The following is a 13,584-nucleotide window of genomic DNA, read 5'->3' on the forward strand; positions in this document are numbered from 1 at the left end:
TATTAAAACAAATGTTTAACAAGCTAAAATGTTAAATGAGCTCTGACTTACAAAAGTGACTGGAGTAGAATGCAGAATTGTATTTACATTAAAGTGAAAACTTTTGATACTTAAATATCTTACTACTCCATTTCAAGGCAGATCGGGTTAGAGATCATTTAAGCAAACTTGACACCCAGAAATCCATGGGCCCTGATGGGATGCACCCATGAGTGCTGAGGGAGCTGGCAGACGTCATTGCTAAGCCACTCTCCATCATCTTTGAAAGGTCATGGAGAACAGGAGAGGTGCCTGAAGACTGGAAGAAAGCCAATGTCACCCCAGTCTTCAAAAAGGGCAAGAAGGAGGACCCAGGGAACTATAGGCCGGTCAGCCTCACCTGCATCCCTGGAAAGGTGATGGAGCAGCTCATCCTGGAAGCCATCTCCAAGCATGTGGAGGACAAGCAGGTGATCAGGAGTAGTCAGCATGGCTTCCCCAAGGGGAAATCATGTTTAACCAATCTGATAGCCTTCTATGATGGAATGACTGGCTGGGTAGATGAGGGGAGAGCAGTGGATGTTGTCTGTGTTGACTTCAGCAAGGCTTTTGACACTGTCTCCCATAACATCCTCATAGACAAGCTCAGGAAGTGTGGGCTAGATGAGTGGACAGTGAGGTGGATTAAGAACTGGCTGAATGGCAGAGCTCAGAGGGTTGTGATCAGCGGCGCAGAGTCTAGTTGGAGGCCTGTAGCTAGCGGTGTCCCCCAGGGGTCAGTCCTGGGTCCAGTCTTGTTCAACTTCTTCATCAATGACCTGGATGAAGGGACAGAGTGCACCCTCAGCAAGTTTGCCGACGATACCAAACTGGGAGAAGTGGCTGATACACCAGAAGGCTGTGCTGCCATTCAGAGAGACCTGGACAGGCTGGAGAGGTGGGTGGAGAGGAACCTCTTGAAGTTCAGCAAAGGCAAGTGCAGGGTCCTGCACCTAGGGAGGAATAACCCCATGCACCAGTACAGGTTGGGGGCTGACCTGCTGGAAAGCAGCTCTGCTGAGAAGGACCTGGGAGTGCTGGTGGACACCAAGTTAACCATGAGGCAGCAATGTGCCCTTGTGGCCAAGAAGGCCAATGGTATCCTGGGGTGCATTAGGCAGAGTGTTGCCTGCCAGCAGGTCGAGGGAGGTGATTCTCCCCCTCTCCTCAGCCCTGGTGAGGCCACATCTGGAGTACTGTGTCCAGTTCTGGGCTCCCCAGTACAAGAGGGATGTGGCACTACTGGAGCAAGTCCAGCGAAGGGCCACAAAGATGATTAGGGGACTGGAGCATCTCTCTTATGAGGAAAGGCTGAGAGAGCTTGGCCTGTTTAGCCTGGAGAAGAGAAGGCTGAGAGGAGATCTTGTCAATGTGTACAAGTATCTGAAGGGAGGGTGTCAAGAGGATGGAGCCAGACTCTTTTCAGTGATGCCCAGCAACAGGACGCGAGGCAACGGGCACAAACTGAAACACAGACACTTCCATCTGAACATAAGGAAATACTTTTTCACTGTGAGGGTGACAGAGCACTGGAACAGGTTGCCCAGAGAGGTTGTGGAGTCTCCTTCTCTGGAGATATTCAAAAGCCGCCTGGACGCGATCCTGTGCAACGTGCTCTAGGTGACCCTGCTTGAGCAGGGGGGTTGGACTAGATGATCTCCAGCGGTCCCTTCCAACCTCGACCATTCTGTGATGCTGTGATTCTTAACAGTACAGATTATCTTACATAAGCTTGGATTTAATGCACAGTTATAATCACATGAAAAGACTGATGGATAGTTTAATCAGTTTGTTGCAAGTTCTGTAGCTTCAGCCAAATACATCAGCATCTACACTCAACAGCAGAAAAGGAGAGACCAGTGTAAAAAAAAATTACAAATTTATAAGCTGAAGGAAAAAGTGGCCTCTCTTTGAAGCTGATTTTTAACTGAATTAAGTTAGAAGCATTCTCTAGTTTGCCACCTACACCTTAGGAGTAGCCAACCCCTTCCCACCAGCCCAAATCCATCAGGCTTTCTATGGAAATGAGGCTCATTTGATTTATCCGTCTCTTCTGTTGGTCTCCCTCCTGTCTATTGACTGTAGAACGTGCTAGCTGACTTCAGCCACATTCGATAGAGGGATATTAAGTTAACAGATGCCTCAGAGCATGTGTACCATGGTGATCATAAAAGTTTCATGAAAATCAGTGGCTGAGCAGAAAAAGAGCAATTCAAATTACTTCCTCGACTGCTTACTAGGCAAACAGGACCCAGCTGTTAGCCACTGTGTTGCCACTCCATTTTTGGCAGTAGCCAACCCAGACCAGTCAACCAGCCCAGACAAACAGGTGGAGGACACAGGAGGCCAGAGGAAGGTTGGGAAGCTTTAGCACAGAGCAAGGAACTGAAGGTACTCTCAGGAGAGGAGGCTGAGGATGAGATCCAAAGGTGCAGTGCCTTAGGAAACTTGGCTTTGCTCTGTGGTTCTTAATTTTGAGAGTGTGACAAAAAGAGGAACTTCATGTGCTGTGCCTGTCAGGGCTTTTTCTCCAACAGTGTCTTTCCAGAAGCGCTACATCCTTTCAACAGAGTTGCTGGCCCTTGCTTCAGAAATAGGACACAAACATAGCAGAACTGAGGCCATACAATGAAAGGGCAGGTTTAAGGCTGTCAGTATTAATTGTTGCAGTGCTAACAAAGAAATTATGTAAAATATTTTGCTTATATTACTTTATGAAGAACACGTGCTGTCACATCTTGTATGACGACACTACAGCAATGCAACTCTGGTGTTCTGCTTGAATCCAAGAGTGAGATAAAGGATTTAAATGCCCACGAGTTAGGTGCTGCCACATTTAGCCATTTAGATGGGAGCTCTAAGTACTGAAACAGAGGGTGTTGGATCTCTGCTATAGTACACAGGAAAAATTAGGGTCTCTGCAAGGCCAAAGACCCCTCTGTACGCTGAGTGGGGAGCTGCCTAGAACCAGCCAAAGGATAGAGTCAAACGCTGGTCCCCTCTTAGGAAACTCGGCACCTACATCTGCTCCTACACAGAGCTGTTTCCCAGCCATTCTCTAAGAGCAGAGCTGATAATACCACCCCCTGCTCCTCACATGGGGTAGCATCCCCTGTGATGAACTAACGCAGCATGTGCCAGCTATGTGACCAGAGGCACTACTCTTGGGACTGCTTAAGAGAAACTGCAGAAACAATCACAGCAGATATTAAAATGATTAGCCCTAACAGCAGGAACCAGAACCCGAGTTTCCTCCTCCCTGAATGCCTTAACTGCTGAGCAAGGGCACAGTGAGAGCAACCGCTCCGCAAGCCCTACATTCTGTGCAGCCACGTCTCATCAAGCATGTGCTCTGGGAATACGTGCCAGGACATGCAGAGCTGCATCACTCAGTCTGCAGAACTCTTCCAGGATCTGTAAAAATCAAGGTCTGGGCAACCTTCACAGCAGATCTTTAGATACTTTCACTTATTAGGTGGCAGTAGCAAGGAAAGCAGTCCAGCTTTGGACCTACACTGTGCGTGTATCTGTGTCTGTGCGCGCGTGCGTATGTGCATGCATGCATATGCCTGGTCTTCAGGAGCAAACTATCCTGGGACAAGCAGGAGACAGATTATGTTGAGCTCCAGGCTATTAAATAAAAACCAAAATAAATTGAAGGGGCTGAATCCTGGCTAAGGCCAATTTCTAGCAGGTTATTAAATGGCTGTAAATCCTTTCAAAAACAAAACAAAGCAAAGAAATCCTCAGGAGGGCAGGGGACTGCAGCTGTTTCACCAAACAGATCAAAAGATTCTTTTTCTCCAAGATTTTGTTTCAGTGGAGTTCTGTTTGGATTTGGGAATTTTCTTGACAGATAAGTGGAGCTGAGGATTTAGCTACGTACAAACATGTTAAGGAAGCAGTTCTTCTAACTTCCCACAGTCTTACTTTGCTTTCACAGCTGTAGCTCACCACCAGCATGCTTTGGCCCTTAACCCATTTTAATATCAGCACACCCACCTTTATGTGAAATCATGAGACATCTGACCACATTTCATGTTTGCTTTTAATAGATGTGTTGAGAAATGACAGCTTTCACATTCAGCAATTAAATGAGATATATGCTGTCACTCCTTGATGTAATTGTGCTTTTTATACTCCTGTTGGTAAAATGATGCAAAGTGACTACGCACAGCTCAAGTCAAGAGCAAGGGAAAAATGAACAGCGTGAATTGGAGAGAGAGAGAAAGATGCCTGGCAGAAAGTGGAGGATTATTCTGAGCATAAGGAGCAACACTGAATCAACAAAGGCTGAAGGTGATAAGGGCAGTGAAGCAAGAGGAATTGGAAGAAGCAGTACCCATTAAAGAAGATAATGTAGCATCTTGAAACCAGGAGGAGACAGTAAACCAATGAAGGGATTTCTCTTGAGTGAGAGACATGGTTGGGGCAATGAAAGAGGAGAAATAACAGTGGCATTAGCAATAGACTAAAAGTAGAAAGCAGAGTAGAAAGAGGATTCGTACAGGAATCAAGCAAATTAATTATGGATTAGAAGCAATTAGAAATGAGTCTATCAAAGAAAGCAGAGACTTTCTTGTGAGGACTTTGCTTTTTGGAGGGGGAATATGGGGAAGAGGTGACATTTTCATAACTTATCTCAGTTTACTTTTCAGTTTCACTACAGTCTTTCTAAAACTGCACACATTACTGCTAGTCTTTCTTCTGGATTAAACCCAGGCTACTTAAGGATTTCTGAACATGATGGGATTTGCAGTGGCTACATAATACTCCCTTAGTAATTGCAAAAGTAGGTATAGCTTGCATGGAAACATGTGGTTGAGGGGTAGTAGAAGAGAAGACTAGCGGTACAATCAGGCAAGAGCTTAATTACTGCCTCTTGTTACTGCAGTCATACAGGGAGCAGGACATAACACTGAAAGCTGCTGACAAAGGGCATAAAGGGCAAAATTAAATCCTGTCTTTAAAAAAAAAAAATTACTAACAGACACACAAAGACAGTAACTGTCTTGTACCTTTATATGGATTCCAAAGGCAGCAAGGTCTCGACGCAGATGGTCACAAGCCTCCAGGAGGGGTTTTCTCTCCTGCATTAATTGCTGTCTCTTTTCTTTCTGTTCTTGTTTTGGTCCTTTTGATCCCATGGTACCTTCCATTTGCATAGTTTCTGTTGCTTCAGGCAGAGCAAGAGCATAATTACGCACCTTCGTACGGAAGCTTACAAGCTCATCAATCACATTAGAGAGCATAGCTGAATTTCCTCCTTCCAGAGCAACCTATAAATCAAATACATTGTTTTAAAAACATCTGAAAGTGATTTAAAAATCAATCACAATTCAGTGGTGCGTACTAAGGCCTTCTCACCTCTCTTGGTTGTGCATCTTCCATTATACTGATATAATTAAAACATCACAATCCCTACTAATGCTGGGCAGAAGTTACAGTACAGTATGACTGTATGCACATTCAAAGTAGTTCAGCGTATTCTCACACAGGAAAGAGTCTACCTTAGAGCAAAGGGTACTCATGCCAATATAATATGCTGCATAATTCAACTGTGGAACTCATTGCCACAGGAAACCCCCAGATGCCAGAAGCGTGCATTAATTTAAAAAGGGATTAAACAAATTAATGGAAGAAAGGCCTGGAAACAGCTGTCGTCAGACAAGAATGAAAATGCACCTCCAGCTCAGACAGCCTTTAGGCTGTAAATTTCTGAAGAGCTGGAGAGCACACCAGCCTCTTACTCTGTTTTTGAACTCCACACCCTCCTCAAGAAATGCAAACAAGGAAGACTATTAAGTACTTTTGCTTTAAATCCCTAGACTAACCTTTCCTCTTCACACCTACACCTTGAAATCCTGTGGAAAACCACCCCAAATATGTACAACTTTATCTGATCCTCCTTAAGTTTCAGCCATCCAGCAAAACTGGACCAACTAAGAACCAGTCACCGTGCAAAATGCCCGTTTGTCAGTTGTTAGTTGGCCCTCTCCTCTCTTGAGCAGCTTCAAAGTTTCCTCTATCCTACCGCATCTTGATAGAAATCTAGATTGTAAACACTGTGGGAAGTGAATTGCCTCTCTATTCCTAGGCTCCCATGCTGACGGCTGCTAGGATGAGAAGCTCAGGTACTACTAGAGGAGAAACACTTGTCACTGGCTCTGACACAGCGACGTTCACAGGCTCACTCTCAACAGGGAAAACATTCTTATTTCTCATTAGAAGCAAACTCCTAAAGGGGAAGGAAAAGGACAAACATACAACAATCAAGAAAGTGCGGTCACAGCATTTTATCACTAAGACACAAGAGGGGGGAGCAGACAATGCAGTGGTGAAATGTAAAGCACACCAATGCCGGAGGGTAAAGTAGCTGGCAGTGACACTTGACTGGGAGCAGAGCAGCTGAGTAATTAAAGCCAGGGGGACTGGGTTTAGTCACAGAGCAGCAGGATGGAATTGAAAGGGAGTAGTTTCAGAGGTCACTGACTGAAGAAAACAAATAAAAAGAGGGGGAGGTAAGAGGGACTATATAAGGGCTAGAGTTTGAGATGCTCAATGGTCTGAACTATCATAAAAGGCCGCAAACATACTAAAGAAGTTTGAGGTTGAAGAAGGTAATAAATGCAAGCGCCTGAAATGTTCCACTGTAACCTGGGACAGGGAAAAGAGCATGCTAAAAACGCCGATGCAGAAGGTAGAGCAAAGATGAATGATGAGGGAATAAGCAACATGCTTCTACAGACACCACAGCCACAGTTCCAACCAGGCCCCTCCTCATGACACAAGGGCAAGAACCTCCAAAAGGAGGGACAGCGTTAGAACACGAACTGATCCGATTTCTGCGTAAGACATTGTGTGGACTCTCAAGGCCAGTCAGTAATTTCTTCTTCTGTAGTACCAACCAATCCAGAGGGCTCATAACATGCTTTATATGGAAATTTGGTCCTTGCCTATCCCAAAGGCAATCAGTTGTTTGCTCTCTGTTGCACCTGGAATACCCACCTTTTCAGCAGAGCCAAAATCCTTACTTTTGCTCACCGGCTCTGAACAGGCATGAGGGTTTCCACTCATCAGCTAGACTCCCCAGCAGTAACTAGCAAGACTGCCTAAAAGGCAGATGTTTATCTAGCCTTATGTCCTGTTAGTGGTGTCTTTTAGAAATTTAAGATGGATTTGTCTTATCTACCTGTGGTTGTCTGGGCTCCTTCTCTAGCCAATGGAGAAAGACAGAAGGATAATCTTACTTTATACAATCATCAGACTGAGAAGAACTGTCCTTTAGAGGTACCTGTCTCTCTCCACTGACTATTGCAGAAGCATAGACAGCTACATTAGACTATAAGGCTAATTAGTTGAGATGAATCCCATCCTAAAATAGGATAGACCACAGGCTCTATCCATATATCCAACTAGAGGGCCCAAATACTGCCTCCCAATAGTCTCTATGTTAAATTGTCAGCGCAGCAGTGGCCAGGTCAGCTAGCACTCTTCAAGACATTTTGTGTGCCTGGCAGTTCATGGATCCGGACAGTTTCAGGATCACCCACGATAAGCTGTGCGCATGTGGCCACCTTGTTTTGGAGGTAGAAAAGGTGTTAGCTGCCAGGTTGTGAGTTGAGCTGTTCTAGCTGGTCTCAAGGTCAGAGAACAGCCCCTGCCTCATTTTATTTACTAGCCTGTGGTAGCCCATGGACCTTCTAAACCTTTCTGATGTCTCAATTTATTTATTTATTTTTTTAAAGATGAAAAGAAAAAGCAGAGAGACAGAAGAATCTGACACAAAGTTCCTCCCTTCCCAAGTCTGCCTCACACTAGCATCTTCTGCTCACCCTGATGCCCTGGAAAAACTAGCACAGCATACAAAAAAAAAAAGTATTAAGGCACTTATTTCAGCAATGTACAGACAGCTCAGAACTCAGAGGAATGACTTCTACATCCAATTTACGTGCAAACAGAAGTGTTTAGTATGTCACAGAAAACTGAACATGACAAATGCATGGGATGTAAGGAGTAACAAATAGGCAAACCATATGCAACAGCTGTTTTGAAAGAAATTTAAAAAAATCCACAGAGGCAAAGGGAATAAATGCATTTATTACTATACAGTACCTGATTTTCAAAGGATGAATAAATGATTATTTGTATTTTCTTATTGTCTTCCACCTCCCTCCTGCCACCCCCCTCCCCCCGAAGAAATTCTGGTGGAACAGTTTTTCTAAAGAAAATTTTCAACCTCCATTCAGTTCCAGAGTCATGAACCTACAGAAGACATGCACAGAACAGCTTGCTAGTCTCCAACACCTTTCATCACTTAAACTGCCTCTCTTCCCTATATTGTTAGGATACTGCCTTTGTACTTATCATTCAGTCCATACAGTACTTTGCTGTGGACATTTCTCTTATTTTGTCCTACCTTTTCAAGCACTAAAGAATATGTAAAGTTCTTCCAGTGGGGGCAATGCCCTGCAGAACAAAAGCCCTGCCCCTTCCCTGCAGCCTGGCCCCTGCAATCCCCCTCTCCCACAGTCCAGGCCATGCACCTTCAGGTCTCCCCTCCCTGCTCAGAGGCTCTCAGCTGCTGCCAGCCCTTCAATCACCTGCCCAGCACCATGCTTTAATTCCCTCTCCCAAGGCCTACAACACACCACAGCCCTTCCCACTACCTTCATGCTCCAAGACTTTTTGCTCCAGGCCTGTGGCCCCAAAGCCCAGAAGAGCGTGTGGCACTCCCTGTGCTACCCTTCGCTTTTCTCACCCTGTACTGGCTCAAAGCAGAGTAGCCCCTTTCCTGGCACCCTAGTTTTTGGCAGAGGAGCTGAACCCTAACTCTGGCTGCGCAGTTCAGAAGTGCTTGTCAAAGTCAGCCTGGACGCAACCATGTGAAAAAGAAGTGGGGCCGGGGAAAAAACAGATACATAGTAGTACCAACTTAAAAGGCCTCCACCACTAACTTTTTCTTCCTTTATTCCTCAGACTTTCATTTGCACAACACGATTGCTGCAGCAAGTCGCAGAAGAGTATCTAAAAGAAATGAGCCCACGTTTTGCTTTGTCCTGTTCTACCTGCTCAAATGCTCTCCTAAGACATCACAGCAGAAACTGCAAGTGATGCAGAAAGATTTACTAAATTCATAAATAACTCTCTTATATCTGACACTTTTGGAAAGTGTTCTATAAAACATAATGCTGGCACTGTTACTACACCACAGTACATAAGGAAGAGATGCTTCATACCTGTTTTTCTCCAAGGGACATTCCAAGGGCATTAAAAAAGCCTTCTATATAGGAAATCATGCTTCCATACACAACAGAGCTTCTAGGAGATTCAGCTTCCTGTTTAAAAAAAATTTCAGAAGAGGTTGTCCAGTTAAAGCATATTGCAGAACTCAGCAGCTATCTATAGGCTAGTCCACAAGGGAAAACTATTACCAATTACACAGATCTACTTCTACCAGTAAAACCTGCCCAGGTGGAAACTTTTACACAGATATAAAAGCACATTTCCCCTCACAACACTGAGGAAAAAGATTCAAGTGAATGTGGGAGGGGAAGAGCTTATTACCAGCATGCACAGCAAGGAGAAGAGATGCATGAAACTACAATGCATTACATGTCCACAGTAAATTAGACCTAAAAATAGAACTCCTGTGTATGAAAGGGCTGTGTGTACAGAAACAAAATAAAGGAACAAAATCACAGCTTTAAGGACGTCCGTATAATAAACAGGAAAAAAAAAAAAACACTTTTGAGTGTCTTATTTATTTAAGCACTGTAAACTCTGCATTGAGAGAGCTTATGGTGTTTGACCATGTCCTGACAGCACCAGCCATCACCAGCAGCAGCAGATGAATAGCACTTTTAAGACCACACATGCTTATTTCTTTCCTCCATATTTACTTCCCCCAAAAAAGAAAAATAAAGGTTAAATGACAGACTCTGGGAAGAGATTTAAGGGACTGATGGGGGGGGGGGGAAGGAGGGGGGAGAGAGGAGTAATGACACACACACACACACACACACACACACACCACCAAACTAGGAGCTGGTACTGGATTTTATCTGATATCTCTGTTAAGGCCTGGGATAAGCCACAAACACTAGCATTTGCAAAGGACCTGAACTGGAAGGAACTGAAGTGAATTACTGAGGAAAAGAAACAGGAACATACAAATTAAGACAAGAAATATGGGAAGACTAAAAAGGGGAATGTGTTGTGTTTACCTGAATTTACTCAAATAGTTCTTGAGGAGAAGAAGTATATGCACATTCAGTAAGAAGTAAAATTTAGAAAGCTGGACTGCACACAAAAAGCTCTGTCACAGCCAGGAATGATCTAACTCTGAGTTAACTGCTCCTCAAATACTCCATCCAATTCTTAATAAAAAGATTGACAGAGTGATTCAAAGAAAACAAGCAAAAATGATTAGCAAAATGAGGATATTTTTATTTAAAGAGTGGTGACGGTATTACAGTTCCCTACTGCAAACCGGTTTGAGTCAGGGATTTGCTCAGAGAAACATTTTTTAAAGAAAAGGCAGAGCTGCTCCTTAGGCTTGAGACAGAATTTAAAACTAGTTCCAAAATATGGCCAGTAGGAGGCAGGATTTTTAAACCAATGAGCAAATTCTATCTTAAAATCAGTTATTACTATATACTCAGTGTCTCTTTTCCAGCACAAAAATGGTGGACATCATGAAACCAGCAATTAAGGAGCACAGCAACAAGGCTAAGCAATTTGCCCTGAGCTAAAAAGGCAAAAGCAGAATTAGAAGTTCTTCAGACTGTGTTTATTGCTCAGATCTTGTCCTGACCAGATGCTTCTTTTGTGTCAGCATCAAGAGAGCTTAACAGGGCCTCAATTTACCACAAGTTACATGAAGATGGGGACTCATGCAGGCATGCGAGGCCACAGTTATAATCTGCCAATAAGTCACTCACTCAAAGCTGAATTCATCACCATGACTATTCCACGCACCTGCAACTGATCATCTACTAGCCCCCTTCCCCCCCCCCGACCCAAACAGCCACCATCCATTTCCCTATTTAAGCTGATTTCTACGCATGGATATTAAGCATGGAAGTGCAGTAAGAACGTAAAACCAGCATTAAAATTAGCATCATGTTGCAATGGCTTCAGGCCTTTCAAAAACCTTAAGTATGAACAATATAGGGCAGCAGAAAAGAAGCATACTTTGGACACAATGAAGCCTAAGACAACAATAGTATACTATTCCTGTGATACAGCCAGAACAAATGGGTACCATTAAGGTCAACAATTTATGGAGCTTTGTTTCTGCCGTTTTCCTGTGTGAACAATAAACTAATCTGTCTGCATTAAACAGTAGGACAGTGGACAGCTGTCATTTTCTGATCTCTGTATCCTAATGGGTTACCTTAGTAACAGCCTTAAGCTGTCTGTTGCCATGGTGAATGAGGTCCATAATTGCCGCAACAGCCCTGGAGGTGTCAAAGTCATCTGCAAATGCAGCCTTCACATTTACTTTTGTGTTGGCTAGCCTTCAAGAAGAAAAGGTAACGTTTAAGATAAGACAAACAAGATGCCAGCAGTATGCTGAATTCATCAACTACTCAGCCAAAGGGAGTCATCTAAAGGACACTGTCATTTCAGTCTTAGCTGTTCCCTGATGGGAGATGCTACACTGATCAGAAGAGAATACATTTTTCAGTTGCAAAGGGAGAAACTCACGCCTGTCAAAATCTGAAGCGCTACATCTGTTCAATAAATACATCATTAATCACAGAAACGAACAATGGGAGAGTAATGTTTGCCTTAATCAGTTAAAAACAGATGGAAAAGTAGGTTGCAATTAAGCACATTAACAATTTCACTGAGCTCTTTTTTCCAGCAGCCCATTTTCACGCTAATGGTGCGTTTCTCTTCCAAAGTCGCGTTACACAGGCTGCTTCAATGCTTGGTAAGAGAGCTGAAATCGGGTCAGCTAGAAGTCTGGCTGCAGCACTGCATGACCTATTGGAACAGACTGGCTCAGAAGTATGCTCTGTTTTCTCATTTCCTAGCCTCGCCGAATTCCAGCGTTGGGACTTCACTCTACCTGGCTGAGACAGAAAGCTCTGGCGGAAATGTCTAAGAGATCGAGAGCCAGTGGCAACTTGTATTCATTGTCACAGAACCAATATTACCACTGCAGTTGGTTTGAAAGTGGAAAGTGGAAGCGAAAGTGGAGGGAATAAATGGCAAGCTGCAAACAATTGCTGGCGGCTTACTCCTGTACAAAGCTAGATGAATCAAATGTTTATAGCCACTGACTCGAGAATGTTGTTTCACAATAAAACCCACAGAGCACAGTTACCTGGAGAACTTCAAACTATCCTAGTACCTCTGGGGCTCTTCTTAACACTGTTTTGCCGCCTTCTGAGTGGTTTTGCCTGGAATGACAGCCTCCTCTCAGGTATCAGACGGCTGCTACCCTAATCCTTCCCGCCCAAGCTCTCCTGCGTGAGTTTGCCCTGCTGTCTTGAATACCTATCACTTTCCAAATTAAGAGATCTGTTTCATCTTAGTTGTTCTTACATTTAGTGATACAGAAGCTTTGCCCTCCCATAAGTCCTCCACTGATGATCCGTTCCAGCTTCCTCATCTACCCCATATCCTACAACATTTGTGCACCCTTCCTCTCCCCAGTAAGCCTCCTGAGACCTCCTGCTAATAACTTGCTCTTGCCAAATATCATAACTAGTTAACTCATCTCCTCTCCCTTGTAACATGTCCCACTGCCTCTTACAAGCCTTAGTTGGTACAGCAACAAGCTCTTTGCCAAAAGACATGCATGCACTGCAGGCAAGCTGTCTCTCAGTTCTACAGCACAGACCATTCCCCCTCTGACAGTATACCATAGAGCTGCTTGTATGTCACCTCAGAGGATTCAACCCCTCTCCTACCACAGCACTGCATTCATCTTCTCAGCTGTGCACCCAATACAATCCACACCTCTCTGTTTTGAAAGAACATCCGATTTGTGTAAAGGACTTCAAAAAAGATTTTCCTTGTCTTTGCAAGGGTCCCACCAACTGTAATTTCATCTTTCCCTATGCCATCTCCGTCTTGGCCAGTTTCTTAGTAACTCCCTCTGACCTCTGCTCCGTGCCAGAAGGCCAGCCAGTTTGATTACAGGCTCACATGCCTGATACATATTACTTTCCAGTTCTCTTTCTTCTTCACTTACTCATATACAGTTCTATTTAGGTCATGAGTCGCTTTACAATATCAATCATAGCTTTTCCCTCTACGTCAGTCAAGAGGTGCAAAGATGCTTAAGTTAGGGCAGGCACACTAGGTAAGTAACATGTAATTTAAAGATACTGTGAACAAACTGTAACTGACTAAGGAAAAGCAGCTGGTTAGAAAAAGCAAAAAAAAGGCAACTCTTGGTGCTGGGTGGCAGGGAACACTGCTTCTCAGTCCCTCTTCTTGTTCTGCTTCTTAAACAGCAATCAGTTCACTATAAAGTTCAGCCCTCTGAGCCAGTCAGCAATCTGCAAATTACTGTTAACATAATCACAGTCTTTAAGATACAGGAAA

The 13,584-nt window shown here is 44.0% G+C and overlaps 1 protein-coding gene across 3 annotated transcripts in view; it reads right to left on the reverse strand.

Annotated features, from left to right (window-relative positions):
• CARS2 (cysteinyl-tRNA synthetase 2, mitochondrial) overlaps positions 1 to 13,584 on the reverse strand; it is a 45,447-nt gene that overhangs the window by 2,431 nt on the left and 29,432 nt on the right. For 2 of the 3 annotated variants that reach the window (XM_067293942.1, XM_013954126.2), the window contains exons 11-13: positions 11,417 to 11,540; positions 9,258 to 9,356; positions 5,037 to 5,297 (exon numbers count right to left, since the gene is read on the reverse strand). In XM_067293942.1, the coding sequence (XP_067150043.1) occupies positions 5,037 to 5,297; positions 9,258 to 9,356; positions 11,417 to 11,540 (484 nt within the window). Of the gene's footprint in view, positions 1 to 608; positions 798 to 5,036; positions 5,298 to 9,257; positions 9,357 to 11,416; positions 11,541 to 13,584 lie in introns of those variants that run through there. The other variant, XM_067293952.1, reaches the window with a different exon arrangement.

The sequence above is a fragment of the Apteryx mantelli genome, chromosome 1 (assembly GCF_036417845.1).
Source record: "Apteryx mantelli isolate bAptMan1 chromosome 1, bAptMan1.hap1, whole genome shotgun sequence".
NCBI classification, from domain to species: Eukaryota; Metazoa; Chordata; class Aves; order Apterygiformes; family Apterygidae; genus Apteryx; species Apteryx mantelli.